At 37.8% G+C, this 23,021-nt stretch overlaps 1 protein-coding gene across 4 annotated transcripts in view; it reads left to right on the top strand.

Annotated features, from left to right (window-relative positions):
• Nucleotides 1–23,021, top strand: part of AGTPBP1 (ATP/GTP binding carboxypeptidase 1) — a 201,717-nt gene that overhangs the window by 9,872 nt on the left and 168,824 nt on the right. For 3 of the 4 annotated variants that reach the window (XM_023735793.1, XM_023735795.1, XM_023735794.1), the window contains exon 2: nt 3,637–3,701. The exons of the other annotated variant lie outside the window; for it this stretch is intronic. In XM_023735793.1, the coding sequence (XP_023591561.1) occupies nt 3,670–3,701 (32 nt within the window). In that variant the 5' untranslated portion in view covers nt 3,637–3,669. The remainder of the gene's footprint in view (nt 1–3,636; nt 3,702–23,021) is intronic. 4 annotated transcript variants of the gene reach the window in all.

Below are 23,021 nucleotides of genomic sequence, written 5' to 3'. Positions count from 1 at the left end.
TCTCTCTTCCCCATCTCTGCTTCTGCTCACTTGTTTAATCTCTTTTATACCTCAAAAAAGGTTGACTCAAAATACACTCTACACTAATCCTGTCTCATTAACATAACAAAGACAACCCATTCCCAAATGGGATTATGGACCACAGGCATAGAGGTTAGGATTTACAACACATATTTTTGGGGGACAAAGTTTAACCCGTAACAGCTGCGGATAGAACAAGTGAGATGAGGACTAAGAACCGGCAAGTAGATTTAGGAACATGGAGGCCATTGGTGACTCAAAAAAGCCTGATTCGGTTGTGTTTAAGAGAGTATGGGAAGAGAGGAATTGTTGACAGCGAGCATAGAAATTCTTCACTGTAAGGAGGAGAGAAATGAGGCAGTAGGTGGATTGAGGAAGTGGGAGCAAGAAAATAAGTTTTTTCCCCTACGAGATAGAAATAACAGCGTGATTATATGGTCATGAAAAAGATCCAGTAAAGAGGAATGTGTAGATTATACTTATGTGCCGTGGTCAGTCATTATAGTCACTCCCTTGCCAGCACTCTCAACAACACTCAATATTGCCCCTGTCTTGCTGACAAAGGAGCCCTGGTGGCACAGTGGTTAAGTGCTCAGCTGCTAACCGAAAGGTCTGCGGTTGAAACCTGTCAGACACTCAGTGGGAGAAAGATGTAGCAGTCTGCTTCCGTAAAGATTTACAGCTTTGGAAACCCTATGGGCAGTTCTACTCTGTCCTATAGGGTTGCTATGAATCGAAATCGACTCGACAGTAACGGGTTCTTGCGTTGTCACACTTGCTTGGCAAAACCACAAACTTGGTAAAATCCAACACTTACTATTAGTTGCCTGTTTTTTCTATTACACCATAACTGTAATGAACACAGACTTTCACAGCAGAGGTTTTCTGTATACTCTGATGTGCTCTGGCCTCAGGCTTCAGCAATAAGAAGTGGACTCTGAGGCCGTGTGTGGGACTCAGTGGCTTAGCCCCAGGGTAATGGCATTGAGAGCTGACTTTTTCCCTCCGGGACTTTTAAGTTCCAAAAAGCAGAATTCGTGGGGTTGTCAGTTTCTTTGGTAAAGAGTTCTTTGATTATTTACTGGGGGTTAGATGCCTGGCTGTTGAGCATTTTCCACAATTGTGGGACCTGGGGGTGTCGAGGTGTAGGAAGTTACATGCTGTTTCTCAGTCTCTTCGTCTGTGGTCCTTGGCATTTCCACGTCCCTGGCCTTTCCTAGGTTCTTCTGGGCAAATACCTCCCCCTCATCATGAATTTTCTCATCTTCTTATCCCCTCCGTGCAGCCCCCACCCCTCCCCAGGTTTCTTTTTTGTCACCGTGGGCTTAAACATAACTTTATTTCGTTGCTATCTATTTTAATCAAGTCCTGGGAGGGAGAGGAGAGAACTGCCTGTGTTACACTATGTGAACTGGAAATTTGAATCAGGGCTTAACTGCTGAAGCAGCATTGGCTATGACATAGTGCCCAACATTAACCTTTTCAACTCTGTGCTGTTAACATAGCTTTAGAGAAAGTCATACCAGTCAACATGCAGAAGTGTCTTAAACTCCTGATTTTGGCAGCAACAACACTTTTGAAAGCACATAGGATATTTTTCTCCTTTGAATATATAGTGATTCTAAATTAACTTGGAAATTGGAAGAAAGTTACTTTGATTTTGTAGTCATTATTAAAAAAGTCAATTGGGTTGATAAAGAAAAATGAAAAAAAAGTCACATATGTATTTTGCTGATTTAAAAGAAAAATATCCAGAATATCTGTATCTTCTAAATCTGTTAAGTAAAACAATTTGAAGTCTGTTCTTTTGCGTGTTTGTTGTCTTTTAAATATAGCATTACTAAATATTGCATAAATATGTGATTGACTTGTTGAATTGGCATTAATGTTTCACTTTTTAGTGATGTCACAAATTCTGCTTCAGTAAGCAGTGATATATAAAATTAAAAGATATTCAGGGTTTTTGGGAAGGAACAGTTGCAACATTTGCAACATAATCCACCAGCTGCTCCTTGGAATCCTGTGGGGCAGTTCTACTATGTCCCGTAGGGTCCCTATGAGTTGGAATCCACTTGATGGCAACGGGTTTCGTTTTGGTTTTTGGTTTTTAGTTGCAACATAAATCTGAAAAATTATAAAAATGGTATGAGTCGAGATTTAAGATTGTTTTACACTAAATAGACAATAGATAAGTGGTAACTTTGGTGAAGGGTAAGACAATACACAATAGTGGGGAAGCCAGCACATCTTGACGAAGGCAAGGTCATGGAAGCAGCATAGATACATTCAAACTCCCTGAGGGACCAAATTACTGGACTGAGGGCTGTGGGGACCATGGTCTTGGGGAGCATCTAGCTCAATTGGCATGACATAGTTTATAAAGAAAATGTTCTACGTTCTACTTTGGTGAGTAGCGTTTGGGGTCTTAAAAAGCTTGTGAGTGGCCATCTAAGATACTCCCCTGGTCTCACCCTGTCTGGAGCAAGGGAGAATGAGGAAAATCAAAGACACAAGGGAAAGAAAGGACTAATGGACCACAAGTTCCACAGCCTCCACCAGACTGAGTCCAGCATAACTAGATGGTGCCCAGCTACCACCACCGACTACTCTGACAGGGATCACAGAGGGTCCCGGACAGCGCTGGAGAAAAATGGAGAGCAAAATTCTCACTCAAAAAAAAAAAAACAAAAAACAAAACAGACTTACTGGTCTGACAGAGACTGGAGAAACCCTGAGACACCCTTTTAGCTCAGCAGTGAAGTCACTCCTGAGATTCACCCTTCAGCCAAAGATTAGACAGGCCCATAAAAACAAAATGACACTAAATGGGCACACTAGCCCAGGGGCAAGGACGAGAAGGCAGGAAGGGACAGGAAAGCTGGTAATGGGGATCCTAAGGTCGAGAAGGGGAGAGTGTTGACGTGTTGTGGGGTTGGCAACCAATCTCATAAAACAATATGTATATTAATTGTTTAATGAGAAGCTAGTTTGCTCTGTAAACCTCCATCTAAAGTACAATTAAAAAAAAAGATTTAAGGTTGTTTTAAAATGTAAAATGTGTACTTTCTAAAGATGAAATCTGTATTATTTGAATGAAAATGTGCACTAAGTGTATTAAATAAGATGATGCTATATAGGGTTTTTACACTGTCTATAAACATTTATTATTAGTTAAAAAAGTTCTTATATAGAATTAATCATACATAATTACCAGCATTTACTACTGTATGAATAATAGACAGTATACACTAGTCATAGAATGCTACTGGTGGATTTGAGTATTTTAAGGAGGATTGCAAGAACAGGAAGGATAATTTGAATTGTCTCAAGAAATCTTAACACTAGATTGTAAGGTGTGTTAGGTATCTGCATTTTTGTAGCTCTAGCATTTTGATAACATTTCATTGGCTGATTTTAAGTAATTTAATAGTCACACATTGTACATTAAAGTGAACTGCCAGAGGCTCATACAACTCAAACATTCTCTTTTGGTTTCCAGTGTTATCTTGCATTACCCACAATGAAGAACTTGTATCTGTATGGCTTTTATGACATCTAATGTATAGAAAACAAGCTTGTATAAGTGTTTAATATCTCTGAACATTTTTCTTTTAGATTATCTGCAATGTTCAAACGAAGTAACTCAAGATGAGCAAGTTAAAAGTGATATCAGAGAAAAGGTACTGTAAATCTAGATATCAATATATATAAATTACAGGAATAAATACATGAAGTGAATATTTGAAACTTAATTTAAAATATTTATGTTTAAATAATACTGTGTTATATTTATCTTATTTCATTAATTTTTTTTTTAATGTTTAACATTTCAGTTAAGGCTGGAGTCAGCAAACTAAAGCCCATGGGCCAAATCTGGCCTACCTTCTCTTTTTGTATGACCTGTGAGCTAAGATTGGTTTTTACATTTTTAAATGGTTGAAAAAAAATAAAAAGAATAGTATTTTGTGACATAAGAAGATTATATAAAATTCAGATTTCACTGTACTTAAATAAAGTTGTATTACTATTAAAAAAAGCCTGCTAATTTGTTTACGTATTGTCTGTGTCTGCTTTGTGCTAAAATGACAGTTGAATGATTGTGACAGAAATTGTATGACCTGCAACACCTTTTTATACTGCCTGGCCCTTTGCAGAGAAAGTTTGGTGACCTCTGAGTTAAAGCATATTACATAGTCACTATTAAGGCTCTTATTTACTAAGAAATTGTCTTAACATTGGCTTAACTATAGACTTTTTCAGTTGAAAGTCAGACAAACCTGATTGGTTCTGGGATTTATTAGTTATACAGCTGTGGAGTTTACATTAACTTTTTACCCATAAAATTTGGTCTTGTCCTCAGTTCCTGAGAGGTAATCTCTACAAAAACACCTTGGAATTTAAGTGTTTTCCATAAGGACTCCAGACCATACCTAAATAACAGGTTAGGTAAGATGATGAGGTAACTCTGCCATGGGAACTGGCCAGGCCAGAAAGGCTTACTGTGTGATAGTTCTGATCACCTGGTGATATCGGTCAACCTCAGGGAAGAGGGACTGGAGTTTGTATTACATAATGTGACCCCGAGTAAAGGCTCTGGGCACTGAAGCTCCGTGGACTTCCTGGTTGGTAAGAGACATCAAGTGTATGTGGGAGGGTATTGCATCCCATGGGACATGGAAGCTCTGTGTTGGGGACCCTCTCAGATGTTCCCACATGTGTCTCTTCATTTGTATCCTTTTTTCATACAGTAAAACTGTAATCATATTACTTTCCATGAGTTCTGTGAGTTTTTCCAGTGAATTATTGAACTTGGAGTTTTTGGAGCCAGTAGGTCAGAAGCAAAGTAGGGCTGAGAACCCCTAAGTTTACAGCTGGTATTCTTTGGGGGAAGAGGGAACCCCTGAATTTGTAGCCAGCAGGTCAGAAGTGAGGGAGTCCAGGGTGGGGTTGGGTGGAGTGGGGTAAACCCGTTGTGTTGAGTTGATTCCGACTCAACATGACCCTGTAGGACAGAGTAGAACTGCCTCATAAAGTTTCCAAGGAGTGGCTGGCTGGTGGATTCAAACTGCTGACCATTTGGTTAGCAGCTGTAGTTCTTAACCGCTGCGCCTGTGACTGGCATCCGGAAGGGGTAGTGGGAAAACCCCAAATTTGTAGCTAGCAGAAGTAAGGGTGTTTTGTGGACTCCCAGACTTGGGGCTGGCATCTGAAGTCTTGAGTCTGCTTGGCAGCCTGGAGGACTGTATCCTTTTAATTTCTGAGCTCTGACCTAGCTCTGGGAGGCTTGGGTTAGAGAAAGAAATGCTGCATGGGCAGCCTGGTATCAGAACTGAATTGAGAGCTGAAAAGTGGTATTTGATTTGATATTTGGATATGTTACGTGTACAACAGCCTTGAACAAGTTGTTTAACCTTGTTAAGCCTAAGTTTTCTCATAAAAGTCCTAAAATGAGTTTAAAAATAATTCTATTATTATAAGGTTGAGAAGGTTAAATAGTACCTGACTGGCTCAGTAAATGCTAGCTTATTAAGTTTCTGCTTTGTAGTTGTGTTGCATTTTGTTTATGTATATACAACTTTGCATTTGTAAGTATGCTTTAAATCTGTTTGACAATGAGAGATAGTGGCATAGTTTATTTAGGTAAGATTTATTACTTAAATCGTTAGGTGTTCTAGTTATTAACTCTAAAATACATGTCATGGATTGAATTGTGTCCTCCAGAAATATCTGTCAACTTAGCTGGGTCGTGATTCCCAGTGTTGTATGATTGTGTAATCTGATGTGATTTCCTTATGTGTTGTAAATGCTATTACTATAATGAGGTTATATGTGATCTCCTTATGTGTTGTAAATTCTATCACTGGATGAGGTTATGCTGATGAGGTTTACAAGATTAGATAGTGTCTTAATCCAATCTCTTTTGAGATATAAAGAGAGAAGCGAGCAGAGACACATGGGAACCTCATACCACCAAGAAAGCGGTGCCGGGAGCAGAGCACGTCCTTTGGACCTGAGGTTCCTGCACTGAGATGCTCCTAGACCAAGGGAAGACTGATGCATCACAAGGACCTTCCTCCAGAGCCCACAGAGAGAGAAAGCCTTCTCCTGGAGCTGATGCCCTGAATTTGGACTTGTAGCCTACTGGACTGTGAGAGAATAAATTTCTCTTTGTTAAAACCATCCCCTTGTGGTATTTCTGTTAGAGCAGCTCTAGATGACTAAGACAATACATTATAACAAATTTCATTGTTCAAGTACTGAGTAATTTCTTTTTTTTTCTTGCATATGTATATATGATTTATTTATTTATTGTGCTTTAGGTGAAGGTTCACAGAGCAAGTTAGTTTCTCTTACCATCTGCGCTTCTAAGGAGCGTTCTGGCTGTACTTCTTCCAAGACAGATTTGTTGGTTCTTCTGGCAGTCCGTGGTATATTCATTCAGTATTCTTCACCAACACCATAGTTCAAAGGTGTCAATTCTTCGGTCCTCCTTACTGATTGTCCTGCTTTGGCATGCATATGAGGTGATTGAAAATACCATGGCTTGGGTCAGGTGCACCTTAGTTTTTTAACATTTTAAAAGGGGTCTTTTGCAGCTGTTTCAGTCATCTAGTGCTGCTCTAACAGAAGTACCACAAATGGATGGTTTTAACGGAGAGAAATTTATTGTCTTCACAGTCCAGTAGGCTACAAGTCCAAATTCAGGGCATCAGCTCCAGGAAAAGGCTCTCTTTGTCTGTCGGCTCTGGAGAAAGGTCCTTGTGATGCCTCAGTCTTTCCTTGGTCTGGGAGCATCTCAGCGCAGGAACCTCAGGTCCAAAGGACGTGCTCTGCTCCCAGCACTGCTTTCTTGGTGGTGTGAGGTTCCCGTGTGTCTCTGTTTGCTTCTCTCTTTTATATCTCAGAAGAGATTGCGTTAAGACACTAATCTTGTCAACGTCATCAGTATAACCTCATCACAGTGATAGAATTTACAACACATGAGATCACATATAATCTCATCATAGTGGTAGAGTTTACAACACATAAGGAAATCACATCAGATAACACAATCATACAATACTGGGAATCATGACCTAGCCAGGTTGCTACACACATTTTTTGGAGGACACAGTTCAATCCATGACAGCAGCAGATTTGCCAAATGCAGTATGTTGTTTGCTTTCTTGACTGCTACTTCCAAGGGCATTGTTTGTGGATCCAAGTAAAATGAAATCCCTGACAAGTTCAATATTTTCTCCATTTATCATGATGTTACTTATTGGTCCAGTTGTGAGGATTTTTGTTTTCTTGATGTTGAGGTGTAATCCATACTGAAGGCTGTAGTCTTTGATCTTTATCAGTAAGTGCTTTATTAATCTTTCAATGAGTATTTTATACTTTCTTTGTACTCTTCAAACCTTTGAAATCCTCAGGTCTATCCCATACACACTCTATATCCCTCCTATATCATAGAGATATACAGAATCTATTCTCATATTGCTTCCCCCAAATTTACATATTCCCTTTTATTTGATCTCATGTTCTGCTTACCCTTTTGTTATTTTCTACAAGAGATTGTGTTGCTTTTCTTGTCAAAGACCAATACTGTAACCTGTGTTATAGATTTTACTCCCTTCCTTCCTTTTCGGGTCCTTTAATTATTTTTCTGTCTTGAACCTTTAATCCACCCGCTTCTTACCATTTAAACATGATTTGGGCTCTCCAATATTTAGACTGCTCTTCCGTTACTGCCCAATTGATCAGATTCTCTTAAAAGCCAAGAATTTTGAAATAGCCTGTAAGCACAATCTGTGTCTCTTGAACCATTCCTATTTATTTGATGCCTTATTCCCTACACTAGCATGTCTTATTAAGGCCACCTATAATTTTTTAAATTGCTTTATTGAGGAATAATCAGTATTCAACAAACTTCACTGGAAAACCTAACAATTTAAGTAATAAATTTTATCTGAATAAACTGTCACTATCTCTCATTATAAAACAGCTTTAAAGCATGCTTGTAAATGAAAAGTTGTTTATATGTAAACATAAAATGCAACACAACTACAAAGCAGAGACTTAACAAGCTGCCATTTACTGAGCCAGTCAGGTACTGTTTAACCTTCTCCACCTTATAATAATAGCATTATTTTTAAACTCTTTTTAGGACTTGTATGAGAAAACTGAGGTTAACAAGGTTAAACAATTTGTTCAAGGCTGTTGTACAATTTGAATAAGTTTTGACCTATGTGTATTTGTGAAACTACCTCAATCAGAATACACTAAAATGTTTCCTGGTGCGCATTTATCATCCTTCTCTCTTGTCCCTATTCCCCACCCAAGGCATCTCCTGATCTCCTTTCTTTCACTACAGATTAGTTTGCTTTTCTAGAAATTTACATACATACGTCTTTTTTGGGTGGATGAGGGGGTTGGGTTTGGCTTCTTTTATGCAGCACAGTTATTTTGAGATTTATCTATGTAGTCTAGGGTCGCTATGGGTCGGAATTGACCTGACGGCAACAGGTTTGGTTTTTGGTTAGTGTGTATCAATCATACTTTTTTTTTTTTAAATTGCCAAGTAATATTCCATTGTATAGATATACCACAATTTGTTTAGCCATTCAACTTTTGAACATTTGGGTTGTTTCCAGTTTTGGCTATTACAAATAAATCTATTATGAGCATCGTGTACAAGTTTTTATATGGACATAGGCATTCCTTTCGCTTATTTAAAAACCTTGGAGTGGAATGACTGGATCGTATGGTAGGTACATGTTTATCTTATTAGGAAACTGCCAATAACCTGTTTTGCAAAGAGATAGTACTGTTTTATATTCCCTTTGGCAGTATACGAGAGTTACAGTTCCCTGCACCCTCACCAACACCTCGTATGGTTATTCTTTTTAAATTTTAGCCATTCTCATTGTGATTTTAATTTACATTTCCCTAATGGCTTATGTTGAGCATTTTTTCATGGACTTACCTGCCTTCAGCTTATTTATTTGGTCAAGTGTCTTTTCAGGTCTTCCATTTTGGGGTATTATTATTGAGTATTGTGAGTTCTCTGTATGTTATTGATTCAAGTCCTTTATCAGATATTTGAATTGCAGACATTTTTCCCAGTCTGTGCTTGCCCTTTCATATTATTAAAAGTATCTTTTAAAGAGAAGAACTTTTAATTCATCTAAATTGTTGATTTGTTCTTTTATGGATTATGCTTTTAGAGATGCATGTAGGAAATACTTGCCTAACACAAGAAGTTTATCACGGTTTTCTCCATGCTTTGTTTTGGAAGTTTTATAGTTTTAGATTTTATACTTAGGTCTATTTGTTATTACTGAGTTTATTTTTGAATATAGTATGAGATATGGCTTAAAGTTATTATTATTTTTTACATGTGGATTTTAAGTATTTTTAGCACTGTTGAAAAAACTATCCTTTCTCCACTGAATTACCTTTGCACTTCTGTGAAAAATCACTTGTCCATGCATGTGTAGATCTATTTTGGGGCTCTATTTTGTTCTGTACATCTAGTTGTCTATTTTAGTGCCAATACCACAGTCCCTTGATAACTGTAGCTTTATAATGAGCCTTGAAATCAGGAAGTGTTGGTTCTCCAACTCCCACAAAGTTTGGGCTATTTTAGGTTCTTTGCTTTTCTATATGAATTTAACATCAATTTGACAAATGTCTAGAAATAGCTTGCTGGGATTTTGATTAGAATTGCCTTTACTATGTATCTGTAGTTAGTTTGGGGAGTCTACAGTTTGGGGAGAGTGGACATCTTAACAATATTATGTCTTCGTACCTTTTTTTTATTTAGGTCTTTTAAAATTTCTCTCAGCAGTGTTTTGTAGTATTAGGTATACTGGTCTTTCACATCATTTGTCAGATTTATCCCTGTTTTATATTTTTAGATACTATTGTCAGTGGTTTTCTTTTTTAAATTAATTTCCATTTCCCATTATTAATGCTAGTATATAGAAATATAATGGATTTTGTATATTTTTCTTGTATCCTACAACCTTGCTATACTCACTATTAGTTCTAGTAGCTTTTTTTGTAGATTCTCTTAAGATTTTCTACATAGGTGATCGTTGGCCATCTATGAATAAAAACAGTTTTACTTCTTACCAATTTTGAGGTTTTTTTGTTTCTTTTTATTCCTTGATTGCACTGTGTCTTAGTTATCTAGTGCTGCTGTAACAGAAGTATCACAAGTGGATGGTCTTATTAAACAGAAGTTTATTCTCTCACAGTCTAGTAGGCTAGAAGTCCAAATTCAGGGCACCAGCTCCAGGAGAAGGTTTTCTGTCTCTGTCGGCTCTGTGGGAAAATCCTTGTCCTCAATCTTCCCTTCGTCTGGGAGCTTCTCTGCTCAGGAACCCCGGGTCCAAAGGACACGCTCTGCTCCCGGCGCTGCTTTCTTGGTGGTATGATGTCCCCCTGTGTCTCTGCTTGCTTCTGTCTTTTATATCTCAAAAGAGATTGGTTTAAGACACAATCTAATCCTGTAGATTAAGTCCTGCCTCATAGGTATAACTGCCAGTAATCCTATCTCATCAACATCATAGAGATAGGATTTACAACACATAGGAAAATCTCATCAGATGACAAAATGGTGGACAGTCACATAATACTGGAAATCATGGCCTAGCCAAGTTGATACACATATTTTTGGGGGACACAGTTCAATCCATGACACACTGGAGAGAACTCCAGTTGAAGTGATTAGAATGGACATCCTTATCTTGTTTCTGATCTTAGGGGAAAATAATTCATTCTTTCACCTTTAAGCATGACTTTAGCTGTAGGTTTCTGTAGATGGTTTTTATCATGTTAAAGAAATTCCTCTCTTTTTTAGCTTGCTGAGAGTTTTTATCCAAAATCAATGTTGGATTTTGTCAAATGCTTTTTCTGTGTCTATTGAGATGATTCAATGGCTTTTCTCTTTTAGTTTGTTAATATGGTAAATTACATTGAATGATTTTCAAATGAGTTACTATTGCCAGTTTGATCTCATATAGATAATTCTTTAAAAGAGCACACTGCTGAAGACAAACATTCTTTACTAGTTGAGCTAAACTGTTGTTTAGTTTAAAGATGACTTCATGGGATAATTTTGGTTCAAGGTTTAAAGATTATCTCAGGACAGTAGATCTGGGGATTCCCTCAGTCTCAGTGGGTCCAGTAAGTCTGGTTTCTATAAGAATTTGAATTTCTGTCCCACATTTTTCCTCTTTTTGATCAGGATCCATCTATTGGGTTCTTGATCAAAATGTCCAGTAATGGTAATGGGACACCATCCCATTCTTCTTTTTTTTTCTTCTTTTTTTAACTTTGTATTTTTTAAAAATTGTACTTTAGATGAAGGTTTACAGGGCACATTAGTTTCTCATTAAACTATTAATACACATATTGTTTTGTGACATTGGTTGCCAATCCTAAGACATGTCAACACTCTCCCCCTCTTGACCTTGGGATTTATTACCAGCTTTCCTGTTCCCTCCTGCATTCTAGATAAGACATGTTTTTAGTCTATAGTTTTCTTGTAATGCCTTTGGTATTGGGGTAGTATTGACCTCATAAAATTTTGGAGTTAGGAAGTATTCCCTCCTTTTCCATTTTTTTTTGAAAAGTTTATGTATAATTGTTACTGTTTCTTCTTTCAGTGTTTGGTAGGATTCATCAGTGAAGCCATCTCAGTCTGGAATTTTCTTTGTGGGAAGCTTTTTAAGTATAAATTCAGTTTCTTTAATACATATAACACTATTCAGGTTTTTCTGTTTCTTCTTGAGTGAACTTTGGTAATTTGTGTCTGTGGTAGGCTGAATCATGGCCTGCCAAAGATATCTGTGTCCTAATCCCCAGAATATTTGTGAAAATTACTTTACATGGTAAAAGAATTTTGCACATGTGATTAAGTTAAACATCTTGAGGTGGGGAGATTATCCTGGATTATCTAGGTGGGCCCAGTGTAATCACAAGGGTCCTTATAAGATGGAGGCAGGAGGAACAGGGTCAGTATTAAAACCTTCCAGCAACATACTTCTGTTTCTCCCTTCTGATTTTTGTGCTATTTTTGTTATACATTTACTTTTACATATGCTATAAATCCAACACTACTTTGTTACTGTTTTTGTTTAAATAGTTATCTTTTAAAGAGATTTACTGTAAATAATATGTTGTCCCACTGTCTTTATCACTTGCTTAAGCCTTTTCTGAAGATAATTCCCTTGTCATCCTTATCTTTGTTCCTCTGTATATAGCTTGTCTTTTTTTTTTTAAATCTGGCTGCTTTTCACATTTTCTTTTTATCCCTGGTTTTAGGCAATTTGATTATGATGTGCCTTGGTGTAGTTTTCTTCATGTTTCTTGTGCTTGTAGTTTATGGAGCTTCTTGGGTGTATAATTTATCAAAATTAGAAAAGCTTTGGCTGTTATTTCTTTAAATGTGTTTTTCTGTCCCTGTTCCTCATCCTACAAGAACTTCATTTACATGTATATTTGACTCCTTGAAGTCCATAGCTCACTATTAATTTTTCCCCCAATTCTCTTTTCTCTCTGTGTTTCATATTGAATCGTTTTTATTGCTTTATCTTCAAATACACTCATCTTATCTTCTGCAGTGTTGAATCTGCCATTAATCTCATCCAATGTATTTTTTCTTTTCACATATTGTAGTTCTATTTGGGTCTTTTTGTATTTTCTATGTCACTCCTTTTTTTGCGTCCATATAATAAAACTCGTTGCTGACAAGTCAATTCCGACTGATAGCGACCCTATAGGACAGAGTAGAACTGCTTCATAGAGTTTCCAAGGAGCGGCTGGTGGATTTGAGCTGCTGATCTTTTGGTTAGCAGTCATAGCTCTTAACTACTGCACCACCAAGGCTCCATACATGTAATACAGTTGTAGTAACTGCTGTAATGTCCTTTCTATCAATTCTAAATGTTTGTGTCAGTCCTTTGTTGATTTTGATTGATTGATTGTTCTCATTAAACGTACTGGATAATTTTTGATTGGGGAATTTTAACTTGTTGGATGCGGGACGTTTTTGTATTCCTGTGTACATTCTCGAGTCTTATTCTGGGATGCAGTTAAGTCACTTGGAAGCAGTTTGATTCTTTTGAGTCTTGATTTTAATATTTGTTGAATGGGACTGGAGCTGTTCTCCAAACCAAACCTGTTGCCGTTGAGTCAGTTCCAACTCATAGTGACCCAAAAGGACAGAGTAGAACTGCCTCATAGGGTTTCCAAGAAGCGGCTGTTAGATTCGAACTGCCGACCTTTTTTGTTAGCAGCCAAGTCTTAACCACCATGCCACCAGGGCCCTGCCAGCTGTTCTCAGTCTATGGCTAATTATTCCTCACTCCTGAGGCAACACCCTTGTGTATACTCTAACCAGTGCCCTGTTAATTATGAGATTTTTCATTTTGATGGACAGGAAAAGACACAATTCCCTGTCCTGTGTGAGCACCTGGCACTGTTACCTCTAATCCTTTCGAGTGGTTCCTTTTCTAGCCTTGAATAGTTTCCTTACACTTATGCACTGATCTGTACTCAGCTGAGTATTTGAGAGGAACCCTCTGCAGACTCTGGGGTTCTCTTGCTGTACAACTGTCTCCTCTTCAATAGTCTTTCCTTCAAATTCTAGCCACCTCTGTCTCCTCAACTCCAGGAGTCTGCTTGGGTTCTGTCTCCTGTACTGCTTGGAAGTCACAATACAGTAAGCAGGGGCAACTCATTAATTTCCTGCTTCTTAGGCACCACTGTTGTTTGTTGCCTGATGTCCATTGTCTTGAAAGACTGTTGTTTCATATATTTTGTCCATTTTTGTTTGTTTCAGGAGGGAAGGTACAATCAGTCCTTATTCTGTCTTGGTGGGGTATGCAAGGTCACCTTTAATTTTCATAATTGTAAGTCAGTGGAATTTTGGGAGGCTCCTATCTTCTTTAATCTCTTAAGCAGTAGTTTGCCCAGTTGACATTTCCTTTTGATCTTTTTCCTTCTATTTGAAACACTCTTCAGTTTGTTTCTATATCATCATGCACTCTTGCTTTTCCTCCTCCTTGACTGATCACTGTTTCTGAATCTACTTACTGGACTTTTTCTCTACCCGTTGCTGTCAAGTCAATTCTGACTCATAGCAACCCTATAGGACAGAACTGCCCCATAGGGTTTCCAAGGAGCATGCTGGTGACCTTTTCATTAGCAGCTGTAGCTCTTAAACACTGCACCAGCAGGGCTCTAAATATTCCTCAGGGCTCAGTCCTAAGCTTCTTCTTTCTCAGCCTACACACTATCCTTATGCAATTTCATTGAATCTTATTGTTTCACGTTTGTCTGTAGTGGAGACTCACCCTTTTATAACTAAATGCCTATTAGATATTGCCATTCGGAAGTCTCATAGTTATCTCCAGCATAGTGTGTTCCCTAAACTGAATCTTTGCAAATCTTTTCATCTTCTAGCATTGGACTCTCTCAGTTGATGACATTCTAACTAAGCGAAACTAATAAAAATCTGGAGTCACCCTTGACTCTCTTTTCTGTTAGCACTCCATGTCTAGGCTTTCAGTGAATCCTGTAAGCTTTATCTCTGGAATGTATACCACTAATCTGTGCACTTCTCCATGTCCACTGTTGCTCACTTGACCAAGCTTTCATCATCTTTTCCTTAGACTACTTTAATAGCCTTACTTATTTCTCTGCTTCTACTCTTGATTCTGTTTTCTAAGCCATTCCCTTCACAAGAGCCAAGAGACCTTTAAAAATTGTAACTCTAAACTTCCAATTTGAACAATAACTGAATAATTGTGTTTTCTCCATCTACTCCTAGAAATTATAAAATTGAAAAAACAACTAGGAGAACCAAACAACCCCATGCTTTTGCAAATTCCATTTTTGGAAAAATGAGAGAACATCATATGCAAACTCAGCAATACATGTAAGGATTGTCAAATGCAGCTGAGATTGGGCAGAAGCCACATGGGATGAAATTAAGAGAAACTGCAGAGAGGGACCAGAGTGTCCAGAATAGCATATCTTTGAAAGATATACAGCAAAAATATACTTGCAAGGGTGATGGGTGCACCCTGAATTGTTTTGCAGTAATTTGCAACCCATTGTATCTGGATTGTGCAGGGCTGGAGCAGGACCTTGCTTGGACCTGGGTTGTTCAGAGGAGCAGAGCAGGCAGGTTATACAATAGTCATATAACTAAGCAGAATTTACCCAAAACAGTCTGTCTCTGTAGCAGCAGAGGAGAGAGCCATTGCATTGTGAGAACCAGTTAACCTGGAATACTACCCTGGCCTTTCTCCTACCTCTTATCTTTAAACAGGAGCTTGTACAAGTTGTAGATCAAGGAAAATCCAACACATTCAATGATGAGTAATTAAAGAGGTAGAGTAAGAAAAAAAAAAGGAAACCCTGGTGGCATAGTGGTTAAGAGCTACAGCTGCTGACCAACAGGATGGCAATTCGAATCCATCAGGTGCTCCTTGGAAACCCTGTGGGGCAGTTCTACTCCGTCCTATAGGGTCGCTATAAGTCAGGATTGGCTTAATGGCAGGGGGTTTGGTTTTTTTGTTTGGTTTTATAAGGAAAAACAGATAGTTAACACCTCTTAACAAAGGGTCTTTACCAGAAATAATGTTGTTATTGAGCAGGTGAAAATTTTCATGAGGTTTCCACTATAAATTAAAAATACCAAGAATTAAAAAACCTGAATGGTGCAGTTACGTCTGTGAATGATGATCATAAAGCAGAAATGAATGAACTCGATGGACGAACTTCGGGGTAACATTGTGTGTCAGCAGATGGCAATGAATTTCTTCTTAAAAAAGAAGAAAATTATCACAGAAAAGAAGACCAAAGTTAGAAGGAGCATAAAGGGGTATAGATACTATGAAAGTATAGCAAGAGACATATAGAATAGTAATGGAGAAAGTGAGCACAATTTAATGAGTATAAACAGAGTTAAAAAAGGTTTAGAGAAAAAAAAGATGACATTGAACACTGGCAAAAAAATTCCAATATCCTTGTAATTGGAATTACCAAAGAAGGAAATTGAAATAATGAAGTAGACATATAGTTAAAAGATATGCTTTAAGAAACTTATCAAGAAAACTTTTGGTGGAGGGAAGAAGGAGGAGGAGCGGTGAGTTGAAAAACACAGGCTGTGCAGGAAAAATTGACCAGAATAGTCAACACTGAGACATATCCTAGAAAAGTTTTGGATCTTAAGAATAATCTTGGTTAGCCAGGCAAAAAGATCAAGTTGTTTATACAGAGGAAAAAGAATATAGGCTGTTTATAGCAACAAAGCCCTTCCACCTTGAAATTACACCTCTCTTGAACAACTGTTGAGTCAAAGAGGAAATATAAATAGAAATTACAGAATATCTGGAAAATGGTAATGAGTGTACTAGACATCAACCTCTGGAAACAGGTAAAACAGTTCTCAAAAGGAGCTTGCATTTTTTTCTTTCCTAAATTAACCTACTGGTAAAGATAAATAAAAGGTAGTCCAGCTTTCAGGATATGCAGTTTGCTGTCTTTCCAGTTTCACATGTGTTTAGGAGTGTCAGAATGGAGAATGGATTATTTTTTCCCTGTTTATAAAGTAATCTGTTTGGATCTGGTTTTTGTCTTCTGTTAATGGTGTTATGGGCTTCTGTTGGCTGGTATTGTCTTCTGTTATGGTGTTAGCTTGATGATAGACTTGGACTAACTCCATACTGGAACTGATTTAATTATATATATAATTATATATAAATGTTTCCTTTGGCTCAGACGAAAAATAGAGTGTACTTAATATAGCATTGTATTAGTTCATGTATAGGCTGTGCTGGTGTAACAGAGACCCCAAAATATAGTGGCTAAATATTCAAGTTGATTTCTATATTAATCTAGAGATGGTGGTTCAGGGGTGGCAGAGTGGCTCTGCTTCAGTATGTGTCTTCTGTCTCTGGGACCAAGGCATTTTCTCTAGTTCTCACCATCTCATCACAAGAGGGAACAGGGAGAGAGGATGCACATCCTAATCTTTTTAAGGGCGAAACCTGGAAAGTTGCATTTATCACTTCTGTTCACATCTCGTTGGTCAGAGCTTAGACATTGGCCAGTCCTGGTGTGGCAGTCACTACGCTAGATGCAGGTATTCTACGTCTCTTCCTTTTGGGCACATGGCAGGCTTGTATTTTCTCTTCTTTGAAGTTAATTTATGACTGTGTGACTTGCCAGTGAAATGTGAGCAAAAGTGACGTATCTTGTTTCCAGATGAGAATTTTAAGAGCTAGTGCGCCATTTGCTACAATTCTGTTTTTTCCCCCATGCTGTTGTGAAGCATCTCTAGCAGCCTGGGTCCCTGAGTGACAATGATGAGTAAAGCCCTCTGCTGACCTGTGTTGAACAAGTAATGTTCAATAGTAGTTAAACTTTTGTTGTGTTGAATAAGCCATGGGGATTGTGGGATTGTTTATTTTGGCAGTATAACCTAGCCCAGGGGTTCTCAAAAGTATAATCTGTGAACCTCAGTGTTATGAGGTCAGACTATTTTCATAATAATACTGAGACATTATTTGCCTTTTCCATTCTCATTTTCTCATGAGTGTATAGTGGCTGCTTGATGTGTGATATTGCAACACTTTGAATGCAGAAGTAGACATGAGAATCTAGCTGTCAGTGTCTAGCTAGACACTGAAGAGATTTGCAAAATTGTAGAACAGTGCCACTTTTCTCACTAAATTTTTATTTTGGAAAATAACAGTTATTTTTCAAAAATGTGTCAGTTATATGAACATGTAATGATTTATTGTTATTTTAAGTGAATTAATATTAATGAATAATTTAAAAAATTTAAATTAATAATATGATTAAAAAATACATATATACATACAGATACATACACATACACACAACAGCCCTTTGGGGGGGGTCCTCAATAATTTAAGAGTGTAAAGGTATCATGAGGCCAAAAAAAAGTGAGAACCTCTGACCTAGCCTATACTAACTTGCATATTAAACTAAAAATGAGGCTTAGAAGTGGTTTTAATAGGGTGACCATACGCTTACTGTGGAACAAATCACCTAAAAATCCCACTAGAACATGACCAGAGAAGTTAGAAAAAAATAATGAAAACAAAATAATTAGCATTAGTTAACATTAGTAAAGGAATTTAAAGGACAACTTGATTAATACTGACCCTTATAAATCCAGGCAGTTTAAAATTTTAACAAGGTTTTATTAGTTATCTTTGACAGGTCATTTGGTAGTGTTGAGCTAGAATTGATTGTTAAATAAAGAAGACTTTATTGCCTTTAATAATTATGTAAGAGGTAGTTGAAAAAGTAAGTAATTATTGTTCTCTTCCAATTAGGAGAAGGATATTGTTTTCAAAACTTAAATATTTATTGTTATAAAGGAATGATAAATTTCTGTTTTTCATTGTCCTTTGACTTATGCTGGAGGAAAATAAAGTTACGTGTTTAGTATTTGGAGAGAAATAGTAAAAATGTGATTAAAAGTAAAGAGTAATAGTTATGTAAATAAAGAACAAATGATTCTGAAAGATAATAATGTGCATTTTGGAAAAAAGCCATATAGTTTGAAATTAAATTTTGATTTGTATGAGTCCTACTTAAGTAAAAAACTTTAGTACGCTTTTGGATTTTTTGTTGTAATATGTTTTTACCTTGTTTATGAGGATATCTTTTATTAATTGCATCAGACTTACATTTTAAGCTGGAAAAGGTATACCATTTATTTATTATGTGAAAACAGGGTTTTACAGCCCTTGCCCTTGCCTTGGGAAATTATTTGTTGTAAAAATAATATCTGTATACCATTGATAATTTTGTAATATCCAAGAAAATATACGTTTTAAAGAAAATAAACCAAACGAAACCAAACCCGTTGCCCTGGAGTTGATTCCGACTCATAGCGACTGTAGGACAGAGTAGAACTGCCCCATAGGGTTTCCAAGTTGCGGCTGGTAGATTTGAACTGCCAACCTTTTGGTTAGCAGCCACAGCTCTTAACCACTGTGCCACCAGGACTCCAGAGAACGTAAGATTGAGTGTAAACTCAAAGGATCAAAAGCAGTGTGAGACCACTATAATGAAACAAATATTTGAGTGATTAATGCCTTTAAAACATGCCTTTTAAAGTTAACTTGTTTCACATTGATCATGTTTTCAGTTGAATGATTTTCTCACTATAAAATAAATAATAATTGTAGATGAAATTCCCAAGATTAGTCTTTAGCCTCATTTTGATTCATGTAAAAATAAGGTACATTAGGGAAAATACATCCTTTTTTAAGTGTCTCTGTTTAACATTTTCCTGCTTTGTAGTGTAGCTCAAATTGCTGATTGTATAGCCCCCCCACCCCCTTTTTTTTTTTTTTGCCTTCTGGTCCCATCACCCTCATATTTTCTAAAGTTTAAAAAGTATTTAAAAGGCAGAGCTGCCCTCTGGTGTTCACTCTAACTTTCTCAACAATAGTGTCAACAGACTACAATGTTAGATCTGAGTCAGTGGGGTCGCTTAGAATGTTACTTTGTTCATTTTAATTTTGTAGATAAGAAAAGTAGAGAGGGAAAGTGCGCTTGTTTATGTCAGTTACCATTTATTTGGCCTTCCTTCTGTTCATCCATTCATCTGTCCATCATTTGGAAGAGCATGCTTATCAGAAAGGAATTATCTAGATGCAAGTTTTTTTTTTTTTTGGATAGTTATGTAATTTAATTTTTTGAGGTTACTGATTAAGTAAACTCTTAATTTGAAATGGACTGTGAGTTGAAATCGACTCAGTGGCCACGGGTATGATATATGTGTTGTGTACATTTATGAATTGTTTGATGTTGAATTTTTTGCATAATTTTATTAGCTACTGAAAAATATTAACAGATGATGGTTAAAAGAAAAATAATTGAAGAAAACAAAACACTTAATTGTTAAATTTCAGAATTTTAGTTTTTGCACCTAACATCATGATAAATGGAGAAATATTGAAGTGAAGGATTTCATTTTGCTTGGATCCACCGTCAACACCCATGGAAGCAACAGTCAGGAAATCAAATGACGTATTGCATTGGGCAAATCTGCTGCTAAAGACCTCTTTAAAGGGTTAAAAAGCAAAGATGTCACTTTGAGAACTAAGGTGTGCCTGACCCAAGCCATAGTATTTTCAGTTGCCTCATATGCACAAGAAAGCTGGACAGTGAATAAAGAAGACCAGAGAAGAACTGATGCCTTGAAGTTCGGTGTTGGCGAAGAATATTGAATATACCATATACTGCCAGAAGAGTGAACAAATCTGTCTTAGAAGAAGTACAGCCAGAGAGCTCCTTAGAAGCAAGGATGTCAAAACTTCATCCCACGTAGTTTTTACATGTTACCAGGAGGGACCAGTCCCTGGAGAAGGACACCATGCTTGGTAAAGTAGAGGGTCAGCAAAAAAAGAGGAAGACCCTCAGCAAGATGAATTGATACAGTGGCTGCAACATCCAGCTGAAACATAGCAATGGTTGTGAGGATGGTACAGGACCTTGCAGTGTTTCGTTCTGTTGTCTGTAGGGTCACTCTGGGTTGGAACCGACTCGACGACACCTAACAACATAAATGCAAATTTCTCTCAAATCTGAATTACAGGAATTTGTTTTTTAAGGATGTATGTGCTCATTAGTATGTAGATTGTGGCATCTTACATACCATTTCTTTCCAAAAGAAGCAAGGGCTCCCTGGAGAAAGGGTTGATCCTAGATCAGAAGCATAAAATGTACAAGATAAAGCTAAAACAATGGTTCTTAAACTCTTAAATTAATGAAGACCCCAAAAAAGTTTTTAAGTGCGTTATAGTAGCTGTTGATATTAACCGAGTTACAAATTAAAACTGATATTAAAAATATTTATTAATTCATTTAAAGTAACAATAAATCCATTACATGTTAATGTAATAACGTTTTTGTGTTAAAAATAATGTATTATCCAAAATATAAGTATTTAGTGAGAAGAGTGCCGTTGTTTTATTACCTTTTTTTTGGCAAATCTCTTTAATGTATAGCTTAATAGAAGACTGCTGGATTCTTTTTATCTTCTACATTCGATCTGCAACTATATGTGTGTGTATATATATATGTATGTCTGTGTGTATATGTATGTTGTTATTGTTAGGTGCCATTGAGTTGCTTGTGACTCATTGCAACTCATAGTGACCCTGTGTACAACAGAATGAAACACTGCCTGATCCTGTGCCATCCTCACAGTTGTTGCCATGTTTGAGCCCCTTGTTGCATCCACTGTGTCAATCCATCTTGTTGAGTGTCTTCCTCTCTATCACTGACCCTCTACTTTACGAAGCATGACATCCTTCTCCAGGGACTGATCCCTCCTGATAACACGTCCAAAGTACGCGAGACGAAGTCTTGCCATCTTTGCTTCTAAGGAGCATTCTGGCTGTACTTCTTCCAAGACAGATTTGTTCGTTCTTTTGGCAGTCTTTGGTATGTATATTCAGTATTCTCTGACAGCACCATAATTCAAAGGCGTCAGTACTTCTTCAGTCTTCCTTATTCATTGTCCAGCTTTCTTGTGCATATGAGGCAATTGAAAACACCTTGGCTTGGATCAGGTGCATCTTAGTCTTCAAAGTGACGTCTGTGGTTTTTAACACTTTAAAGAGGCCTTTTGCAGCAGAAATATACATGTATATATACATATATACTCCTATGTTGTTAGGTGCTGTCAAATCAGTTCCGACTAATAGGGACCCTATGTACAACAGACGAAATTCTGCCTGGTCCTGCGCCATCCTCACAATCGTTATACTTGAGCCCATTGTTGCATCCGCTGTGTCAGTCCATCTTGTTGAGCTTCTTCTTTTTCGTTGACACTCTACCAAACATGATGCTCTTCTCCACTGACTAATCCCTCCTGATAACATGTCCAAAGTATGTGCGATGGATTAATTACTTTTGTGTGTGACCATTCTAGCCATGATCTTTAACTCTCACGCAGGTGGTTGGGTGAGACTATGTGATAGGGTAGTTGTGGCCCACCCAAGGGGGTTGGTCAATTGTGCCTTAAAAGAGAGCCAGTTCCAGAGCAGAGAGAAGGATTCTACCACCACTAAGGAGGAATAGCCAGGAGCAGAGAGCATGTCCTTTGGACCCAGGATCCCTGAGCTTAGAAGCTCCTGGAAGCAGGAGACAGAGAGAGAGAGCAACCTGTAACCCTGAAGATGGTGAGAAGTGGTGGCAGGAGAGTCCCGGCAGCAGGAGATAGCACAGTGGGCTTCCCGGCCCACGGAGAGAGAAAGATGAGTGCCTCTGGGGAGGGACCTAGGACCAGGGAGAGGCGTGCCCGTGAGCACGGTTGGGAAGAGGCAGTCCTGATGGAAGACTGTATCCTTGAGTGTTCCTGAGGCTGAATTGTAACCTGTTACTTTCCTAATAAACCCCATAATCGTGATTATGGTCTGTGAGTTCTTTGTGGCCATTGCTGTGAATTTTCGAACCCAGCAGAGAAATTGAGGGTGCTGTGGGAAGGATGATTGGTGTCGGAGTTGGTAAAGATGGAGGAGAGAGGAAGCTTGTCTGACCCCTGCCTCATAGGAATCAGCCTTGGGCTGTTGATCTTGATTCTTCTTCCTCCTTGTGGGGTTGGAGGAGGTCAGACACTGCCCCTGTTTTTACAGTATGTGAGACGAAGTTTTGCCATCCTTGCTTCTAAGGAGCATTCTGGCTGTATTGCTTCCAAGACAGATTTGTTTGTTCTTTTGGCGGTCCCTGGTATATTTGGTATTCTTCGTCACCACCGTAATTCAAAGGCATCAATTCTTCGGTCTTCCTTATTCATTGTCCAGCTTTCTAGTGCAGATGTGGCAACTGAAAATGCCATGGCTTGGGTCAAAGTGACATCTTTGCTTTTCAACACTTTAAAGAGTTCTTTTGTAGCAGATTTGCCCAATGCAGTGTGTCGTTTGATTTCTTGACTGCTGCTTCCATGG

Source organism: Trichechus manatus, unplaced genomic scaffold, assembly GCF_000243295.1.
Source record: "Trichechus manatus latirostris isolate Lorelei unplaced genomic scaffold, TriManLat1.0 scaffold00082, whole genome shotgun sequence".
Classification (NCBI taxonomy): domain Eukaryota; kingdom Metazoa; phylum Chordata; class Mammalia; order Sirenia; family Trichechidae; genus Trichechus; species Trichechus manatus.
Note: the sequence above shows the minus strand (reverse complement) of the source record. Positions and strands in the feature narration are given on the sequence as shown.